The 21,825-nt window shown below is 47.9% G+C and overlaps 1 protein-coding gene across 1 annotated transcript in view; it reads right to left on the bottom strand.

Moving 5' to 3' along the window:
• IGDCC3 (immunoglobulin superfamily DCC subclass member 3) overlaps positions 1 to 21,825 on the bottom strand; it is a 105,635-nt gene that overhangs the window by 11,663 nt on the left and 72,147 nt on the right. Inside the window, exons 6-7 of the mRNA XM_075043888.1 lie at positions 15,467 to 15,625; positions 7,506 to 7,671 (exon numbers count right to left, since the gene is read on the bottom strand). Of these exons, the coding sequence (XP_074899989.1) occupies positions 7,506 to 7,671; positions 15,467 to 15,625 (325 nt within the window). The remainder of the gene's footprint in view (positions 1 to 7,505; positions 7,672 to 15,466; positions 15,626 to 21,825) is intronic.

The following is a 21,825-nucleotide window of genomic DNA, read 5'->3' on the forward strand; positions in this document are numbered from 1 at the left end:
TAGTGAGTTACATGAACCCCAGCATCATCCCAGCTGATACCTCTGCTGTGCATCCATTTTCATCTTAACTATTGACAAATTCTTCCTGCCTTTGCCCACTGCATCACCCCCCAGGGATGTGGAGGATGCAGCGAGGCAGGGTCAGTGTTCGGTCCAGCAGCTTTCCCAGGTTTTGCTGCTTTCCATCTTTTTCTTAAAGAAGCTCAGACAAAAGGAAAATATGTAGTTGCCGTGCAAGGAGTTGCAGAGCGTCTCTGCGCGTCAACCATCTGAAATATGCAGCGTCCTTTTATTTCTTCCTGTCAACAGGAAAAAAATCTGTCACTTTGGGACATCTGCTGTTGGAAAACTTTCCCGCGAGTGCCAGACTGGCAGTGCCGCGAGCACGTCAGACAAGGCGAGATGCCAGAAGGCTTTCTGCTGGTCACCAAAGCCGCTCAGCGAGCCGAGGGCTCCATCACATCTCCGCACAATGCCCTGACAGGCATTGATGGAAGTGGGGAGAAGAGCTGCTGCAGATTCACACCCGGCTGAGCTGAAATGAGAGGCCTCCGCTGCTCGAAAGCCACAGTATTCCCAAGCTGTCTTCCCAGTTCATAGGCAATCAGGATGACTGATCTGGCTCGGGTCAGGGGTCCGGGCCAGTGACCGGAGATCGGCTTTCCAAAGGCTCCTCTGAAAAAGTCTGAGAACTGAAGGAAGCCTCTTCATCGATTCAGCAGCACAAAGAAGAAGAGGGGCCCATCTGGAAGGATATCAGCATGCGCGCGCACACAGGCACACAAAAGGGGGAGTGTGATGAAATTAATGCAGAGAGCAGGCTGTGGCTAGCAGGGAGAGCATTTTAAGTGCCAGCAGCTACAGAAAGCCACCAGCGTCGCATTCAGATGCCCTATCCCCGTGCCTCGCTCTACCTCCGCTTGTTATGGGTCATATTGTGCCTCACTGTGCCAAATGAACTACTCCTGGGCTGCCGGCCGATACTGCACTGGAAAGGAGCTTTTTTCCCCTCCAGTGCTGGTTGTTGGCAGCTTTGCAGAAATGTCCTGTATTTTGAAAGTTGCCTCGTACAGGCTGAGAATAAGGTGCAAAACTTGAAGTGTGACACTCAGCAGCCCAGAGGGACACTGCATATCGTCCCCAGCCCTCTATGAGCATGTTCTTACACCTCCAGAAATTAAATATGCAGGGCTTCCTAGGTGAAATTGGGTCATGTTAGGCAGGAGAAGGAACCCTTTCCATACAAACTGGTTGATATTTAGCAGGTACTGCAGCCCGCTGGCCAGGATCCCAGCCTGACTCTGTGGTTACAGACTCACCCGAGCGCAGTTTCTGGAGGGATGCTGCTGGTCCCAGTGGGGTGCATGGTGCCATGGGGAACCACCCCACCCTTCCCACCTGTGCCAGATGAAAGGGCCAGCAGACACTCAGCCTGCAAAGCTGGTTTGAGATGCTGCTCCTTCTCACACCCCTGGGAGAGGACAGAGTCCATCAGGATGGCGATTTGGCTGTACGGTGCGTTTTCTGCAAATGGGACGTTGTAAGCAGCGTCACATTTGCTACAGGAGGCACAGCAGTGGCACCACTTCATCCTGAAATGCTGACCCTTCTTTGCTGGCTTCATGACACCTGGGTTTGCCCTGTCTTGACACGACATGTGCTGAGCCCTTCTGGGAACTTGCCACTGCTCAGGTACCACATTGGGGACAAGCAGTGGCAGGCTCAGCTCTACAATCCAACCTGACACCAAAGTCTCTAGCATTGGAGGCTCTGGGTCCCTTGGCTCAATTCTGGTCCACATCAGAGGTGGTCTGATCCTTCCCAGGTGGGAAGGACACATCTCACTGGTGCTGCAATGCAGCCCTGGCTTGGAGCACCTCCCAGCAGAGCACCGAGCTCCATGCAGAAGACCTTCAGCAAGTGAGTGGCTCCAATTTCCCATGTATAATTAAAGGACTTTTCAGAGGTCTGTTCCCTCACATCCAAGGCAGGAGGGTCCAACTGCACTGACGGTGGTGGAGCTGTGTCCTCCCATCCCTGCAGAGCTGGGAAGTGCACCCTGTCACAGGCAGGAGACAACAGCCAGAGCCAGCTGCTCCGTGTTACAAGACTTGCTGGTTATCTGGTGAACACGTTGGCTGCCACTCAACCTGTCTTCACAAGTCAGAGATTGCACAGAGAGTGCAATCACAGATTTAACCGAATCGTGTCCCGGGGAGGGAGCAGAAAAGTCTTTGTATCTGCAGGACCACAGGGAAGCACAAGGGATCTCAGGAAAAGCTACTGGAAGGGAGGGCAGATGCCTATGTTGGTAGGACTGCTAATGCAGACAGCTGGGAGAGCTATCTGCTCTAAATGGAAAGTCCCTCAAATCTTTTTCCCAGCAAGGGGCACAGGTGTTGGAGAGGAAAAAGAGCTAGCTTAATCCAGGGGAGGCTGATGTTGGGCTTCTCTGTGATGGGCTCTGTCCTGCCTCAAAGGCTCCTGCATAAGGACCTTGCTCTGCAGATGTATTTTGCTTTATGCAACAGTTTGAAGAAACACTTAAAACCCTGAATTGGTGATGCACTTCAAGAGCAGCTCAGCAGAGCAGCACACAGAGAAAAATTACACGGGCAACTTGGTAGCAAAATAATCGCAGCCACATGAGAAGGAGAGACTGATGCCCATTGCCATCAGCTGCTCTGGGGCTGCTGCAGATCCCTTTCATGGGATACAGCTGTGTGATCCCAGCACGGGATCCCTGCTCAGTGCAGGGAAGGTAGGATCATGCGGATGCCCCGCTGTTTAGCGGGGCTTTGGACGCTTGTGCAGAGACCGTCCTTGCAAAGGCCATTTCCAAGTATCTTCCAAATAAAGTCAAATGCATAAATTATTCTTAAATCAGGAGCAGCTGGTTCACATCCCAGTCCTCCAAGTACTTATCTGTCAGGCTTCCAGGAATGGAAATATGATTTGCTATATGGTACCCTTCCCATAATCACCAACGGTCTTCAAACTCATTGCATAAATAATCTGTAGGCTTGCCTGTCCTCCCTTCTAAGGTGTCCAAATCCCTACAAATTCGAGAGTTTGTGGGGTGTGTGCACCATGAAGGGATGTACAAACCCATCTGCATCTCTCCACACCCAGCTAATGTGGGTTTTATAGAAAAAAGCCACTTTGTGAATGACAGGCTCTAGTTTCCAATGACACTGGTCCCAAGTGCTTGGGTGTTTGTGCTTCAAGGTCACTCTCTGTATCTGTGCCAGGATTAAGCAGCATGACAAGTGCAAGAAAAGCAAAGTTGTCCTGAAGTTTATTTACGGAGGAGTATTTTCCCTGATGAACCTTGAACATTCACGGCCCTTGAAGTGAGTCATTCCCAGAGCACTAAAACAAGTGCAAACCAGTGAGGAAGAATTTAAAAAAGAGACAGTTCATAAGCAAAGGTCACTGAGGAGAGCAAACGCCACCTGAGCCCAGGTTCTAACGAAGCCTTTTTCCGGTGGAACAAATGAAGTCCCTTAATTACCATTTTGTAAATAAAATCTTCTTGGAAAATCAATATTTAGAGCCTGCCTTCTCTGAAGATGTTGGCCTTTGTTCCTTGCTATTATGGCAATATAAACCCCATAGTGTGATATACTTCTAGGCTGAAAATTACCCCCCTGAACCTGATTGGGTCAAAGGAAGAAAAGCAATAAACCTTTCAGAGCCATAATTCGGGTACTATTTCATGCTTCCTTGTAAATTTTGAAGTAATAACCTAGAAAGCATGATTTTACACAAGCCCATGATTAACTCAGCCAGTAACCACCCCTTCCTCCTGCAGCAATATGACTGCTTTTGGGCCAGGCTGGTGATGCCAGCTGGGAATTTTGCTGGAAGTGCCCATTACACCTCTCAGGCATTTGGATCATGATCGATCTGAATCACCCCAGGAACAATATGGGCAAGATGGCATCTCTGATCAACAGAGAGGGACAGACTGTGCGGCTGCTGGACACAGGGACAGCTCCACCAAGGTAAAAGAGACTCCATCAGCTTCTTCATCCGAGAGCATGGTTCAGTGCAGCATCACCCCAACAGCTATTGGCTCCATCCCCAACCCAGGGACTGCATGGCAAGGCAGCCCCATCGTCAGCTCCTTCAGTGATTTTTATTCACAGCTTTTAATGGAAAACCCCACAATTCCCTACGCCTGAGCCTTCATGCATTTTTCATTAACAATTATCCGCTATCCCAGAACTGCTTTTGATTTTTGCTAATCATCGATTGGATATTTTGTTCCCACACAGCTGGCATTTTCAAAACATAACAACCACCTCTGGAGAGGGCACAGCAGAAGGCTGATCTTTAATGCTAATGTGCCCAGAAACTGTCAACACATCAGGTGATGAGAATTCACATCTGAGGGACCACGAGGGAAGAGGTATTTATCAGACGCAGCCTGTGAGGCTTATTTTACTGTGCTTAAAGACTGGAAGTTGCTTAGCAAGTGATCGTCTGATGTTGTACCAGCAGCGGCATCCAACCTGCAGTGAATCCAGTCCTGAAGCTGCTGACCCATCTCAATGATGATGGGTTTCTGACGTCCCCCAACCTTGAGGGTTTTGCTCTTCTTGGGTTTGCAGTTATTGCACATGAGAGACAGCGTGGGGTGACAGAGATGCCAAAGGGCCCTTCATAATTTTGTGAAGCAACAGTTTGATGGACAGATCTTCCCATCGGCCGTGGGCTTGTGCAGACATGCTGCTACCCGCAGGAGTGATGCCTCAAGTTTGCAGGAGCAGACTGGCATCTTGAATGCACCATGTTCTGCAGGTCTGGACCTTACTTCTAGCTGTGGTCGTTTACAAGAATGAAGTTGCTCATAATGATACATTTTGCAATCAATTAGCACATGATATGATTTGGGATGATTTACTCTTTTTTCTAAAAAACCCTTTGGGGGCATTCAGACCTTTATTGCCATATTAAGCAGAGTTTAATCCAAATGAATTTTCTAGGAAACCATGTAATCTAATTAAAAAGCTCATAGTGCAGTTTAGTAGCTTCATTACTAGTAGATTCAAGATCCATCGTTACACAGACAAATATTTTCCAAGTGCAATAGACTGATAAATCCAAGGCATAATCACAGACTGATTCTGCCTGGAACTAAATGGCTTACAGCACTTAGTCATGCCCATGAGAATGAAACAAAGGACACCTTGAAAAAGCTCAGGAAAAAAAACAGCCGTTGATCTGTTTCCTCCAATTCATGGAGCACCCAGCCCTGCTGTACCAGCGAGGGCATTTTTCAAACTGATAGCTTTGCAAACCAGCAGGCATGGCCACTTGCCTGAAGTTGGGGTCAGAGTAGACCAAGACTAGCGCAAAAAAAGCCAAAAGTTCAACATCATCGAGTACGATGGCCTTAGGGCTCAGCTTTACAATCACGTTACTATAGCTTGAGAAGATGCCACGTGTCAGCTGAGCCCCAGTAACTGGCTGAGCTCTTCCAGCCTGTGCCAGATGCAATGTAATCTGATCATTTAACTCGCAGTGGAAAAGGCTGACGCTAAATTGCCTTAAATGATTGCCATAAGAAAACGATTACAGCTATGTTCGCCAAGTCGCAGTTCACATGCACGTGTAGTGCAGCTCCAGCCACAGGAACCTGGCCAGGAGGCATGACCATGACCGAAGACCCTACTTTTACCTTCCTCAAACAGTGAAGAGGAATGATTTCACAGGCAAGACATCTGCGCGAGATGCAGAGCTGGACTCAGTGTGAGTTTTGTCGTGGATTTAATGACCATTTGTAAAGTGTTTGGTCACTTCTGACTTTGCTTCCTGGTCAATAAAAGGGGATACATTAATTTCCCTTCTCCCATTTCTGCTCTGTTCATATCGTAAGGGCAGACATGCCTCAGAAACCCATGCAATGAACTAGAAGACCATGAGCCTGGATTGAGTGGTGTCTCTATGTGCACAGACAAAGTTCCCTGAAGCTCTAAAAACTTCCAGCTCAGAAAAAACCTCCACTGATTGATTTTATTACAACTCACACCTTATCCTTCTTGCAACTCACATCCTTCCCTTCTCCACATAACAAAGCTTTAAAAAAGCCTCCAACCTCAAAACAAAAAGCCATATTATAAAGAAACTTAGAAAAATAAAACTGCTGTTATCTCCTGAGGAACAAGCCATGGTGCCCGCACAGCACTTCCCAACAGTCTAAACTGAAGGTCTGGACCCTCCAGCGATGTTGGGTAGTTGCATTCATGAGACGCATTTGTTAGTACAGATAGCAGCTATATGACACCACAGAGTACAAATCTCTCCCAATACTTTAGGTGTACGACACAGGTCGTATTATTTTTCAGTATACTGTTCCATGCTATTTCCATAGAAACTATGTTGTCAACTTGTAATTTTCCCACTAAGTGCATCCCACCGTATCATTTCCTCAGTACAAACATCCCCATCCCCTCGCACAAAAATGCAGTTATTTAGTACTCGGAGAAAACAGTCTCCCCCAGTGAGATAAAAGGCTGAAGTTTAGTGAAAATCAGCTTCCACGCAAATATTATTTCAAATGTATTTGCATTTGCACACCCAGGCAGGTCAATGGTCAGGGGTTAAAGCGTGGTTCCTCCACTGCAGAGTGAGTGCGGTCCCTGCCAACTCCAGTGATAATGTTTAGTCTTTCCAGAAATACCCAGCTGATGATCAGGACTGAAGACAAACTTTTGCTGGGTTCCTGCATCATCAAAGTGTAATGCTGATGTCCTGGCACAATAAAGCACGAAGCACTGAAATGTAAGCCTACAAAGTGCAACTAGTAGGACTGGAGCAGTGTTTTAGTTTATCAAAGCCCAAGCTGAATCCACATATCTGCTTCTGAACATTACCACCTTCACATTAGCTCTTTGCTAATGTGGAAAGCAAGCCAGGATCTCTCTCACTTCCCTTTCCACTGGAGTCCAGATAGTTCAAAATAATGGCTTTTAATTCAGCCTCCCTCAAAAGCAGGTTGAGGGAGCACTGCATCAGTCTGAGGGATGCGTGACAGCAACCCACCTCACCTGCTGAAGCCGAGCCAGCTCTAAAGCGCTCCCTTCTCAAGGTGCTCAAGCAGCAGGGCTGCAGTCTCTCAGGATCACTCATGCCCCTCTTGGCCTTGAGCACGTTAGCCATTGCCCAGTGCAATGGTGCTACAGCAAAAGCAGGGCTTACATGACTCACAAGGACGTGCTGCAGACCCCACTGCTCTCTGCCAGCCTTCATCAGCTGGTCCAAAATTTACTGCACCCATCTGCCTCAAATCTGCTATCTGCATAAAAGCTGAAGCCTGCGTGAGCTAACTTGCTCTTTGCCCAAGAATTACACCTGCAGGGAGAGTTATTTCTGGACCATCAGGTAGGCGATGTCAATCTTCCAGACTGACGCTGGGGAAATGGCACAACCCAGCTGTGTGTCTCACACTGCCCTCCACCCCGCGCTGCAGTGCCAGCGGCCAGTGCACAAGGACTTACCTGTTGTTATTTTTCAGCTTAATGTGGTCACTGGTCTCCAGGATCTGCCCATTCCTCAGCCACGTGATCTGGGGGGGGGGTTCCCCTTGGGCCACACACGTGAAGATGGCGGTAGTCCCCACGGGCCTGGAAATGGACTGGGGATGCTGCACAAACTCTGCGGGGGCTGCAAGGAGGAAGGAGAAGCAGGATGAGAAAAGTCATGATGATGCCACTTTATCTTGGTATGAAGAGCAACCTCGTAGCTTGGACTTCAATAAGCCTCGTCTGTCTGGGAACACGGAATACTTGGCCAACTCACAGCATAGGCAGCAGATAACTATGGTTTGGATGGTGTGTCCGTAATCAATGCAATGCTGCAATTTGGTTGCCTGTCTTAGCAGTCACGGCTTCATACAAGGCACCTGAAGGTCATCTCAGTGCTGTATGGAGAGCCAAGGTGAGTCCTGCAGGGTTCAGGCAAACAGCAACAGGGTCTAAGCCCAATCACCTCTCCCCAGTCTCCCACTGAAAGCAACCCCAATGCTGCAAAATAACAAAGGTTATTTAAAAATGCATCCTGCCTTTAAGGGGAACAGGCTGGAAGGTCAGCAGTCTCCAGTTGTTTGCACACATGTAAAACGGAAAGCGTGCAAAACCCTTCATAGCGTGTGGCACCATGCAGGGCCATCACCTTGTCAGAAACAAGCCCTCTGCTATGGAGGGTTGCAAAAATCAGCACATATTGACAGTATGAAGAGTGATGAGGAAGGAAGACTGCAACTACATGCAGCAATTATAGTATTTGCGGTTGTGGAGATCTGCTGTTTCATCAATGCCAGAGCTAGAGCAACGCCCTGGCTTTGCCCAAAGGACCCATATGACATTAGCAAACTGCTTGAAAAGGGAAAGAAATGTATGGATGTGCATACAGCAATCCGTCAGGTTGTTCTTTCCCCAGTAAATATCAGATCTGCTGCAGACTCTCCCAGTAGCAATAGGCTGGGAAGCCTTTTCTACCCCAGATCTGCAACCTGGGACCCTTGGGGTCCTGCCAAGCCTGGCAGAAGACTCCACCACGCCTGGATCTGCTGCTCACTTCGTAACCAAATGTTTCAACCTTTAACAATAACATTTTTAAATGGAAAGTGATTTCCCCTCTTCCACCAATTCAAAATAGATTTAAAATAATTTATCAGAATAAACCAGCGTATCAGCCTACAGAAAGCAGGGCCTGAAAGACACTGCCAAATAGGTGAGTTTATTCAAGTAGTTACGCTTCAAAGAGCAAAGTGATAAATATACTCCATGTTGGTGCTGAAACCTAAAATCAGGTGGAACCAGCAGCAGCCGCAATGAAGACAAACTGATGAGAAGCATGGGCCTGTAATGAATTTACCGACTAGCATCACATAATGGATGGCTGGTGTTAAATTTTTCCGACAAAAGCAAGATTATCCAGGGAGACACGCTCAGTGCCACTCGCTGGCATTTTCCAAGCATGGGGTTGGTGGGCTCTGCCACCAGGAGAGATGCTGGGATGGGAGAAGGGAGCAAACCGATCCAGCAAACTGTGTTGAGGGGTGGCCAGGCTGCAGGCAGGAGCAGTTATTTAAGAGCTGAGCTTTGTGGTTCATGGCCAAAAATACCCCTCAGGGTTTGCTGCAGGAGCACGCGGTGATAAAGCTCTTCCCCAGCTGTGTGCATGCAAGGGAGGAGCATCGCTGCTCTGTAACAAGGCCAAACTGCAGCCAAAGGGGCTTGTGTGTAAGAGCGAAGTCACGCACATTATAAGTCCTGCAAGCAGAAAGACACAGAAATTCACTGAAGAGCCTGTCTACCTCGGAGGAGCCCCCTCTTTCATTTTTAATAATCAAAGGGAAGTGGTGCATGGCAGGTCTGACTTATGTTAGCGGCAGGAGGTATCTGCTGCAGAGTTTATTGTCAGGCCACTTCTATCGGCACTCAGGCCTACTAATGAACCCGATTTCAGCAACCTAATGGACACATATTTCCAGAACCTCCTGCTAAACTTCCCCAGGTGCCAATCGATCCCTTGTCCTTTTATTTCCCTCCTACATTTTTCCCCCTCTTGACTTATAAATTAAAATAAAATTCAGGATGGGTTCAATAAAAATTGGAAGCATGGATAAACAGGGGGAAAAACCCCTCTTCCCTGCAGTGAATGGTCCCTTTGTGGCATACAGTGAGAGCATTAGAGACTTGATTTTCAAGACTTCCTTAACCTCCTGCCCCCCGCTTTGTGCTGGCGCGGTTTTGCAGGAGCAATTATTTTGCAAGTGGCTGTGCACCTCCCTGCTTTCATCTGGGCTCACGAGTTGCACCCGCAATACTCGCAGGTGCAAACCCACAATGCCTAGGAAGGGCACGGCCATCTTCCAGTTCCTCGCTGCAGCTTCATTAAAGATCCTGCCGCTTGGCTCTTTGCCTCTGCCTCCCCCCCGCTTCACCAAATCTCAAACCCGTCATTTGTTCCAGCAGAAACAAAGTTTAAATATGGAAAGAAGCATCCGGCGTAACCCTTCTGGAATCGCCGGCTCTCCTTATCCTCCCTTATTAGCCCGTGTCAAGAGGGAGTAATTGGAGCGGTGTCGCGTGTGACTCGGGGGTAACAAACGTGCAGCTGCGGCCGCTGGCTCGGTGCCAGCGATGCTATTCAGGACCGCGGCCCCTCGGGTTCCTTGGGTCCCTGCTCCCCTCCGCCGTCCCTCCTCTTCGCTGCCTTGCTAAACACAACCAGATCAAAACCCCAGCCCCTGTTTAACTTGCTTAAACTCTCTGGGGAGCTGGCGGCCACTCCTTTGAATGGCTTCCACCTCCACTATGTCGAGCTGTCCCTGCTCAGTGGTATCCCTTGCTGCAAGACATGGGATGCCCTTCTGCTGTTCCTGCTCCTCCTGTCCCCATCACCAGCTTCCAACAGCATCAGAGGAAGGACATGGTCCAGGTGCCACCAGGGTCTTAACATGGGGACAGAAGTCGTTGCAAGGAGATGCCCCTCTGCTACCCCGGACCAGGGTGTACCCGACTCAGTATTCGTACCAGCGTCCCCAGGCAGGGTACCCTGAGATGGCTGCTGGTGCATGGTCTCGGGGTGAATGGCTCCTTTCCTGGGCAGAAGAACGTCTGCTCTCCTCCTCCCAGGTCCTCTCCCTGCCTTTTCAAATGATTTTGACAGGAACTGAGAGTTTGCCACCTCTGGCCTGGGTTAGTGGAAAAGGAGCAGAAGCAAAGCCCTGCCTTCAGCCAAGCCCTGCCTGCTGCCAGCCCTCTACTCCCCTTGTCATTCATAATTAATAGAGCATCTTGTCAGTGCTCATCTCACCCTGCACGGAGGCACAGTGGCCTGAACGCCTCCCCCCCTTCCACACTACATGCCAAAAGGCCAACGCAGGCAGCAAGAGGAAGCAGTTCTCAGTCCTCCGTGAAGATCTTAACGAAGATATTAATGAAGATCACTGGTAAGAGCAGAGGATTCAAACCTGGCAAGGAGGAGTTGGCAGGATCCAGCCCTGGCTTGTGGAGTATGAAGAAACCAGAGCATTGATTATTCAGGACTTAATGGGAGGGAGGGGATCATGCAGTTTTAATGAATATTTAAAGGCGTGACATTGGTATCAAAAAGCAATAACGCTTAATACCACTCTCAGAATCATTAATGAAGAGCTTCAATAGCTTTTACTGTGTTCAACAAACTGTGATAGCATGAAGATGCACCGTAACAGTGGGTTGTAAAAGACCTGGACAGGCTCCATCTCTTTAGGGACATCTCATCTCAGCAGTGATCAGCCACCAGTGTGTCCTGCAAGAAACAGCGAGCTTTGCTGCCCTTGCCATGAGTTTCCAGTGCAGTGCTTATTGCAGCACCCGACAGCTCATTCAGAAAGACTGTCCTAAGGATCAGGGAGCACTGACAGCTGATGCACCGGTGCCAGACGAATCCTTGCCCTTTGCGCCTCAGTACGAAGCTGACATTAATTCTCAAGTAGCCAGAGTGGCAGGGTGAGGGAGGGAGGCTGGGGTGAGGAGAAGGAAGAATAACATGGAAGCAACAAAACCTCATAAATTAGGCTACCAGAACCTATAATAAGGGTATAAAGGAGAAGACAGATCAACAGGGAAGTCAGTCAAGCACAGCATCGGATGACAGGAGATTTAAGAAAAAGAACTGCTGCCCACTTGGCTTCTCTCCGTTGACTACAGAGGATGCCCAGATGCTTACATAAGTAACTTAACTATTTAAGTTGTAGAGCTGGTGGGATTGCTGGGGCCAAAGATGGAACCCCTGACTGTGTCCGCTAGGAAATAGGCAGAGACCACTCAAGGAGGCCATCATGGAGGCTGTCCATCAGCCCTCAGTAGGTATCATGAACTTCTTGTCCCGGCAAGGTGCAGGCTGGAGCTCTGCAGCAGTGGGACGTGTTCCTGTGTCACCTACTGGCATGCTCCTGGGAGGATGCTCCAGAGGGCTCAGGCACCCCAGCTTACTCCAGCATCCCAATGGATGAGATCCAAGTGCCCACCTGTCCCTGTGTGGTGGCTTTTCTTGAGAAGGAAAACATGGGCAGGAAGGGAATTGCTCCATGGGGCACACTGACCCATGCAGCATGTACTGAAGCTGTTTTTGCAGCATGAGTTTAGGGCTAAACTCGAGGACTAACCAAGTACCACAGAGCCAAGCCTAAAACACAGCAACTGCAATACATCTGCTGATGAATTCAACATCACAGCCAAGGTTTGCAATGCCGGCGAGCAAGAATGATGGAAGAAACATCAGGAAACGCAGCGGTGCCCGGATCTGCTGGACCAAGAAGCGCTGCCCGGTTCTGCTGGCAGAAAACAAGGCGAACAAGGCAGTCATTGTCAGCAGAGCCTTCAAAAACATGTCCTTAAGATGGGCACTCATTTATGAGATGGGATCTCATTTTTCTGCATAGCTTTCAGGAGGAAATGAAGCGTGGAGTGGAGAACACTGGTGACCATCTGGCCATTCACAGCCCATCAGTTTGTTATGACACCAAACACATAATAAAGCACAAAAGATTGCACAGGAGGTAGAGAGAAAGCGCTTTGATTTTTTCTTTTTTCCTTGCCACCGAAGCCTGCTCTTCCCTTGCACCACACGCACGCACACCCTCCGTTTCAGCCGGCGACGCATTCGGCCCTTCGACAACTCCCCCCGTGAGACTTTCATTTGCAGCCCGGCACAAAGCAATATTCAAATGGCTGTGTCGGGATCTGAAGAGAAAATGGAAACTTTCTTGTGTGAGAACCTTACAAAAGAGATCAAAGGAGCCTAAATGGCCAGGGGAGGGCAGGAAGGGAGGGAGCGGGGGATTGACGCCTTCTCCTCTGAAGGGAGGAGGAATTCCCAGGAAGATAATAAGATGGCATTAGATGATCTGAAGGAGAGCCTGCAATGGGAAAGAACATTACTGCCAGAGCAAGAGCAGAGCCCTGCGCTGGGACACCTCTGCCCATGTGGCTGCTGGGATGGCGACGAGGACCACCGCTGGCAGCAGGAGGGAGGACGTGGTCTCTGTCCCAGCCTCCCGCTAACTCCTTGCCTTACAACAGGAAACATCGCCCTTTCTCCCCCAGTTTCCCACCTATAAAACTGAGCCTCCTTCAAAAGACGTGGGGCAAGTTAATTTGTGCCTCCAGGCACTTCAAGGGCCCCTGCATAAAGGCAGCAAGTACCTGGCCTGGCGTGCTTTGAGGACGCTGTATTGTCCTAGCCCTGTGCTAACTTCCTCTCCAACCAGGCTTTTGATAGCCTGCTCTTTGCTTTTATTCTCTTTACGGATGTAATTTGCATCCCTGACATATTGACAAAGATAAAACCCACAGTCTCCCATGTCAGTCATTATTGCTGTTTTCTTCCCAAACCTGAACAGCAATTATTTGTACCTCTCAGCTGGAAAATTTAGGCAAAATGAGATTCAGAGGAAGGAAAAGCTGCTTCCAGAGGGAGACTGAACAAACCTGAGATGAGCCCAGCTGCCTGGCCAGGGTCTGCCATTACCTTCCGTGGGAAATGGCAGCCCCCTGAAAAACATGAAGCATTTTATGGATGGGCAACACCGGTTGGGGTCCTGGACGCTGCAGCTCATGTCTAAGGGCTACACCAAGGATGCAGTGGCCACGCTCCTCCATACCACTGCCAACTTCTCTGCTAATGCTAAATGCAGAAGCATTCCACAGCGAGGCTGAGCTCCAATGGCCCTGTGACTACCATTTTAGGGACACATTCTCATCTTGGCTCCCTGGGTGAAAATCCACAGTAATTCTACCCCAGATGAACTCCAGCACTAGACCAGCTGCTCAGGAGCGAATGTTCAAATCTCCGAAGAGACTGAAAACTGCTGATCTGTAGCAATGAGAAGTTGTGCTACCTTTCCCCCTCTCATCCAATTGCTAACAGGAGCAGTCAACAGTATTCAATAGCTCTATTTTTACAACTTCATAGATTTTCCAAGTAATTTCTTTCAGGTCTGCCTGCCTGCCTCCTGGACATCAGCTTGGCATTTGGGTTTAGTAGACCTCTGCTACATGTACCACAGGCAGAGCTGTCCTGCAGCAGCTCTAAAGGACTTGTGTCAGTACAGTGAGGTTGTTCTTAATGCTTGTGTTGGTGTTTCTTAATAAGGGGACTTATAGGTGTGCCCATCCCCAGTCAGCTGGGAGGCCCCCTCGTTGCATTGCTCACCCAGAAATCCAACGGCAAAAGAAACAGTGAGTTTTCACCTCCTCTCATGTCTGATCTGCACCTGGGACTCAGGAGGCATGAGCAGCCCTGTATAAGCACCTTTTCTACATTGCTCCTTGCTGCTCCCAAGGCAAAGGGGAAAAGGGATGCCAGCACCCAGGGACCATGGCTGCTGCACAAGTGGTGTGGTGCCAGATCACCGCCAGTGACTCCTGGGACCTGTCAGGTGAGCATCAAGGTTGGAGCAGGGCACTTTCCCCATCACCAGCATGAAAGGTTCAATTAGCTCTCTCCGGCAGGAGGTGTATAATTTTAGATTCAGGATATCATCAGTCAATGGTTAATGAGTGAACTGATGAGAGCGCGAGGTGCTTTAAGAGGACTAGCTTGAAGAGGAGGTGAGTGCCTGTAATCAGGGGCGGATTACTGCCATTCAGAGCACACTGCCAGCTGGGCTTGCCTTCTGAAATACTTGCCTGGATCCCCTCACATGGAGACTGGTCGCACGGAGCATGTGGAGGGGACTTGTTTGGTTTCTTGAGTGCTGACCTTACTCTGGTCTGAATCACCCTTTACAAGTGGCATTTCAGGACAGTTGCTGTGGGGAAGGGGAGCAACCTGCATCTCTGGGGCACGGCCCCCAAACGGTGCTTTACTCATGTCATGGCAAGGGGCTCAGATACAGTGTTGACTGCTAAAGAAAACATTCTCACTGACTTTTTGGAAATGGTTTTAGACTTACTGGTGCCATTTCAGTTGGAGAGCAATACTCTGTGAGTGATATCCACTCCTGGATATCACTGCAGGAGCGATATCTGTCATGCAGAAGGATCCAATACGAGAGCAGTGCCCATGTCCCCATATAACTAAGGACCATGCAGAGGTGAGAGATGAATTTGGCTGATTAATGCAGCCCAGGCTTTCTGCTGAGATGTACAAGTAACATAACAAGTAACAACTGGTGTCTGTTAAGCCAGATAAATGCCTGTGATGGGGTAGGAAACCATTGCAACCCATGCAGCTGAGGCCTCAGTTGATTGATACCTGGTTGCCACTCATCTGTGTGGGACACAGAGACATACACCCACCTGGAAAACCATGTGTCTAGAGAAGAGGTCCTTTGTCTGATACCATCAGAGAAGCAAAGTCAGCATCTGTCCAACCCATCACAGCGCCCAGGCGACACGTAGGGCCTGTGCAGAGGGCACAGCGAAGTGGGCATCACCACTCCCCAAGGCCCGGGTTTGCTCACCTTGTACAACGAGCCTGCCCTGCGCAGTCCTTCGCACCCGAGTCCCGGGTTTGTTCGCGGCGCACACATAGATGCCAGAATGCTGCACGGTGAGGTCTGAGATCATGAGATTTCCTGTCCCCAGCACCTGGATCCCCTCCACGCCAATTGGTCGGCCGTCTGAAAGAAAGGGAAAAGAGTAAGAGAGACATGCTGGACCTTTGAGTGAGGTCCACGGTGAGGTCCAATCTAAGCACTTATGGAGTGGTGCCATGCTCTGTTACTGGGATTTGCCAAGTAAAGTCAGTGGGTTTTAGCTGATGCTCTTAGCAGAACTGCCTTCTGGAGAAAACCAGGATCCTCAGCTGTTTGCCCAAACCCACACTTTGTGCTGCTTGGAAAACCAAGGCATCATCACAGGAGATGTGAAAGCTTTCAGCTACCTGTTTAGATCAAGATGAAGCACCCAGAACACTTTTCAACAGAACAGTTAAACCAAGTTAAATCATATCAGCTTCTTACATGTAACTGATCAGGGATCCAACCAGCTCAACAGCCTGCTCCAAACAGAGGTGCTCGGGGGAGGACACCAGCCAACCTACAGCAGTACTTCCCTGATGCAGCAATTTATGACTTGGTGATTTCCTGAGCCAGACGTTATGCCTTTTTGCCTTCTAACCCTTGATGGATTTTTGTGGCTTTGGAAACTAGGTGAACACTGGATTTTGGATTCCTTAGCTTTTGAACACACAAGAGTTCAGCGCCAAGGAGCCAAACTCTGAGCTGGTGGTTAGATCTGCTCAGCTGCTCTGGCTTGGAAGAGCAACTGGAAAGGGCTGCCTCCATCCTGAGTGCTGGGTCTGAGGCAGGCTGGCTGGAGAGCAGCAAAGTTTCCAAAAAAACATGCCTGGGCTCCAGCACAAGGTCTTCAAAATTGAAGCGCTTAACGTGAAATAGTTCAGTATCAGTGAATTCACCTTTTTCCAACAAAGCCTGTTTTCACTGGAAAATTCCCAGCCAGCTCTAATTACAATGTGTTTCATTAGTATCAGGCTATTGCTTTTTATTGTTTCATTGGTTTGTGTTTTAAGACACTGTCTGACAAAGGCAGCTCTAAATCAGTCCTAGCATGTGTCAGGGTGTCTGAGCAGAGGGGCAAGGCAGGGCTGTAGTTTTACTGGAGGAGCAGTTAAAGGAGCACACTTCATCAGATGGGAAACGGCAATCCAGTTTCTCTCTTGCCTTTGCTCATGGAGAAGGCTAAAGAACCTACAGAAATGGGATAAGCAAGCACCAGCCCTGGTGATCTTCCCACCTGACCATGCCACAAGCCCTCCATACATGTGTGCTCCGCAACAGCAGAAGATCCTGTGTCTTGTGCTTCAAAGTTGTGGCTAGTAAAAGGAAAAATTAATCTGAAAAATTCCTCCTTGGAGCTATATTGGTCTGTGCCATAATCTTGCTAAGGAAATGGAAGAAGCCAAATAAAATCAGAACTGCTCTGTAGGAAGCAGTGGGTCATGGGGAAAGATCTGAGATGCTCTAGCTGGTCTCCACTCCTGTAGGCCACCTCCTGAGAGATGCTAGGTGATAGCTGTTCAGCCTGCTTTAAAATGTATCATCATCCAGCGGGCAGAACAGTTTCCAAGGACATTTAGTGCTGAAGGACCTCGGACTCAGGCTGGTTACCAATATTTACAGCACAGAACCACTTCAGTGGCTGCTTCTGGTGTAATCCAGCAATAGGAAACCTTCATGAAAAGCACAGAGGGAAATGCAAGTTGCCATGCGGTTGCTGCAGTCACCCTGAGACACCCCATTATCCCCAAGGATTTCCTTCGTAGCCTCTGCTTTACAACAACACAGCCCCTGACAGAGACCTGGCTCATCCCTGACCTTGGGCAGGCTTCATGCTTCAACACAGACAGGCATGCAGGGCTAGTTAAAAGTTATCTTGCAATCGTATGCTTTAGCTGTAATATCATGCTTTGCATAATAAAGAATATTATGAGGATTTGGGCCATTCATAACCAACAGGGTCTGGGATAGATTGGAAAAACGTGAAGGCAAAGCAGCATTCAAGGAGAGGGACAAAATAACCATCAACCCAGAAATGCCACTTTGCAACCTGCTGCTCAGCACGTGCTTGGATCCCCATGGAAAGGCACGTGATGGGACGGAGAGCAAGTGTCTCTGGCAGCATTAGTGAAAGCAGTGCACATTCATCAGCTCTCAAACCTGGGCGATAGAAGTGAGGGATCCCATTTCAGATTAACGGCAGCATCCTGCTAGGAAACACCGGCAAAACATGGACTGAAAGCTACAAAGCACTTCACAAACATATCTCCAGCTATGCTCTTTATATATTGTTTTTCAGGAAATTTTTAAACTTAAAGGTTTCCTTGCTTCATTAGGCAGGCAATGCCAGACCACTTCATTATTTGCATTGCAAAGAAAAATGCTCAGGTCTTTCAGAGAGAGAAAAACAATGTCATTAAATGATTAAATGATCACATAGCTGGCCAAGCCACTGCAGCGGTAAATGGCTCAGCCATAAAAAGGACAGTAAAACATGACCTGTCCCACATTTAATGAGCAATAAGAAGGAACCATTCCTTTCAAACATCATTTGAACTGAAGTGTAAAGAGGTCTGAATTAAATTCAAATTGAACTTGATTTCATCTTTTAAATTAGACCTTTTGGAAGTCCATATTTACAACAGGCGTAAAAATCAAATATCTCTCTCTCGAGGGAGGGATGGGACCAGTGAAGATGCAGAGTGGCCATACCTGGATGCTTCATCACATCATTGCCTTAAGAAATACCACAGAAATGTGACTTGAATGTCAGTAGTTTTACTGTATTATTTATAACATGCTACATAATTTAAGCATGCAAAGACCCAGCCTGCAGCTGGGTCCAAATACCAGCATCGATACGTCCTCAGTTATCTCACTAGCTGCAACTATTAATTAGAGGTGTGGTGGTCTAAAGAAACGTCTCCTGTCAACCAAGCATCCTTCATTTCCCTGAAGAACAAAGCTCTCCAGCTCAGAAACCTCAGGAGATCTGCCATTTGTTTCAGAGACTGTGGCCACCTCTAACAGCCAGCAAAGATCACTGTGCCAGATCATCCTATATGCCTCTTACTCAACTCCTCCCTTCCAAAAAGCACCAAAAAGGGCTTCTAGAGAAATCTCTACTTTCCCAGCCTGCTCCATCCTTCTTACTGTATTGTGCCTCACTCAACCTGAGCCATTCTGTGTTCAGTTAGAAGGTCTTCAGCTAATATCAAGTCCAACTTAGTAACACTGACAACACATATAAATAATACAGAGTATTTACACAAGAAATTCCTTGCATCCTGAAAGCTCAGCACTTTGCAGAAGTGCTGTGCAGGGGGACTGATGTCTCACACCTGCTTTGCAAAGGTTGCTATCTATTTTAACCCTGTTTCCCTTACACAGAGACCTGAAGAGTGGCTTGGATCAACGGATCCAAACCCTGACAACCCACCTTCCTGGCATCACTTGCCATCACGAAGTCATCTCTCCATGGAGATCTGAAAGACTGCAAAAGCTAACACTGTTGCTCAGTTCCCAAAGCTCTCAGGACCCACACAGGCTTGAAACTGCTGCTCATTTAACATGACCTTCTACTTCCTTTTATGAAGTCAAAAGCAGAAAATTTGAGGGCTGAAAACAAGCCAGTCTGGGTGGAAATGTCTGACAGATTCTCTCTGTCGATCCTCAGTTGATGAGGGCAGAAGGGGGAGGTTCAGCTGGTTGTGAAGAGCAGCCAGGCAACCCATTAATAAAGGAGATTGTTCTCCAAATGGGAGATGCTCCCAAAAGTTTCTCTGGCTATGGACAAGTAGAGGCTTCCAGGTTCCCCATTGGGGTGAAGTCTGGATGAAAGATGCCTGTGGTTGGGGACCTGCATTATTTATTTTTCCAAGGTGTATGTGATGCTTTCTGGAGTCCATTCCCGCCTGCTAACCAAGTGATTGGCACACCGGCACCAATTACGGAGACCTGTTAAAACGTGCCAGGCGATATGAATATGCAACAACACGAACGCCTTTCTTTTATAAGTAGCAAGTAGAAAGAAAGTAACAACTTTCTAATGTTGATCATTTAGGTCTTTTGTGAATTCTTTGTATTGTGCCATAGTAGCCTTCCACTTTTTAGACACATGGGTCTCCTGCTCCGGCGGACACTGGGCACTGTGGATTAGCATATTTAGAGTACATTGCAACAGTTGACTATTCAGTATGTGAAGTGGTGAAATTTACTCTATTATTTCTAAACACTTACAGGAACGGTGCTCCTGTCAACCAGTCAGCCACCTATTGCAAGCTTCTGTGTCCAATAAGTTACCAATTAATTGGCTCCTACAATTGTTGTATAGTTTACTTCTTGAATGGCTCCCTCTTTAGTAATTTCCTTCCCATTGTGCGATCCTTTCTGACAACTTCTGTATAATGCTATCAGATAATCACTGTCTTTTCTTTCTCGCCTCACTTTTCTGTATCTCTCTAAATAGTTTATTATTCTGCCTTGGTACCTTTTATGGAGGCCAGCTCAGTGGCCTGTCAGTTAAAGGGTAAGGATACATTAAAATCGTCATTCATTCAAAAGGCTTTGCAGTAAGTGCCCAGGATATTCATTTGTGCACACATACAGGTCCAAGCCTGAAGTGCGTAGCTCTGAAAGGAAAAGCCCTATCTTCCCTGAACAAACCCTTAATGATTTTACATTTCTCTCAGAGCCTGCTCTCTAATGAATGTTGACATTTCATGCACGGTGAGACACAGGAATTCTGTTTGTGGTCAGGGGCTACAACATATTCCCAAGGAAATTAAATTCAAAATTGATTGTGTGACACTCAAAAACTGGCCCAGAATTTGAATGATTTCCTTCAAGCAAAATATAGATGCCTTTCCCACTGAAAACCACCGAGGCTTTAGCAAAGCCAAAGCAAAAAGTGCAAATATTGTTTATGGCTTGCTTTCCCCTGCACCAGAAAGCTGTGAAAGCAAAATTGTTCTTTTGCTCCTTTCTGATAGAAGAAATGCCACAACATCAAAACTGTGAGCAATGGGGTTCAGACAGACACTCCAAAACGGCAGCATCCCTGTGCAAAGAGCCGGCACCACGGCAATGCCACGACTCTTCTTTATTTCGACCAGGCGAGAAAGATGTTCGCATAAAATTGACTTTTTTTGTTTAAATTAAGTCAGGCCTACTGCTAAAGCAGCTGCATCTCTCTAAGATTTTGTGGCCACAATTTTTTTATTTCTGGGAGTGGATAAAGGCGTTTTTTTCTAAGTTGAGTAAATTAACTGGGTATTTAAGCTAAACCAGCTCTGTAGGAGGACCTTCAGGAAGACTACCTTTACACAGGAGGAAACCACATGTACAGATGACAGATGCTTAGAGGACCTCACTGTCCAGCATAAACCCCTCTCCTTTCTCCTGATCACACAGACATGGAGACATGAAAGCACTTCCGAAATGGCTACAAAGAGATGACAAACCCACCAACTCATCAGAGAGCCTGTATGCCACATCGCTGTTGAGATCGGTGTAATATTAAACAAGATCTTGTGATGCTTTGGACAGGAAACATTCCTGCTGAAGGGGAGGGAAAATAACGGCATCTCTTTCCCATTCAGTATCTCTAATTCTGCTGCTGTGCTGCAAAGCAGCATGGAGAGGGTATTTATTTTTGGTGGAAGGCAATGCTGAGCTCAGACCATCCAGACAAACATCACATGAAGCTATTACATCTTCATTATTGCACTGCTCTATAGAGACAAGTGTTTTGAAGAAGGTAATAAGCACTTATAATTAAGGCAATTATAAAGTAGTTTATTATAGTGGAGCGCTAACGTAGAGCCGCCTTGTGTCCAAGAGAACCAAAACAGTGATACAGCGTACCTGGGGAATTTTTAAAACAGCATCAATCTGACGGTTATAGCTCTGGAGGAAAAAAAAAAAAACAGCTAGTGGCAGACACAAGCTGATTTTACAAGCAACCAGAGGATGCAAGCAGGAGGGCAACATGGAGAAATTGTGCAATTGATGCTGGATGTGTCCTCGTCCCCTGGCAGATGGCTCTGGAGTGGGAAGTCACCCTTTCCACGAGCTGGACCCTGACCCTTGGAGAGTCATGGGGGTGAAGTCCCACATCCAGCACAGCTGCATGAGGCCGGATTACCCCTGTTTGTGCTTCACAGCCACCTTGGGGGACTCGGGGAGATTAGCATCCCCAAAATGATGTGACCTTGCAGACCACAAGGGCTTGGGAAATACTAACTGAACACAGCCCCACAGTGCACACAGTTGTTACAAGCTCCGGAAGATAAAACAAAAGC

The sequence above is a fragment of the Buteo buteo genome, chromosome 13 (genome assembly GCF_964188355.1).
Source record: "Buteo buteo chromosome 13, bButBut1.hap1.1, whole genome shotgun sequence".
Lineage (NCBI taxonomy): Eukaryota > Metazoa > Chordata > Aves > Accipitriformes > Accipitridae > Buteo > Buteo buteo.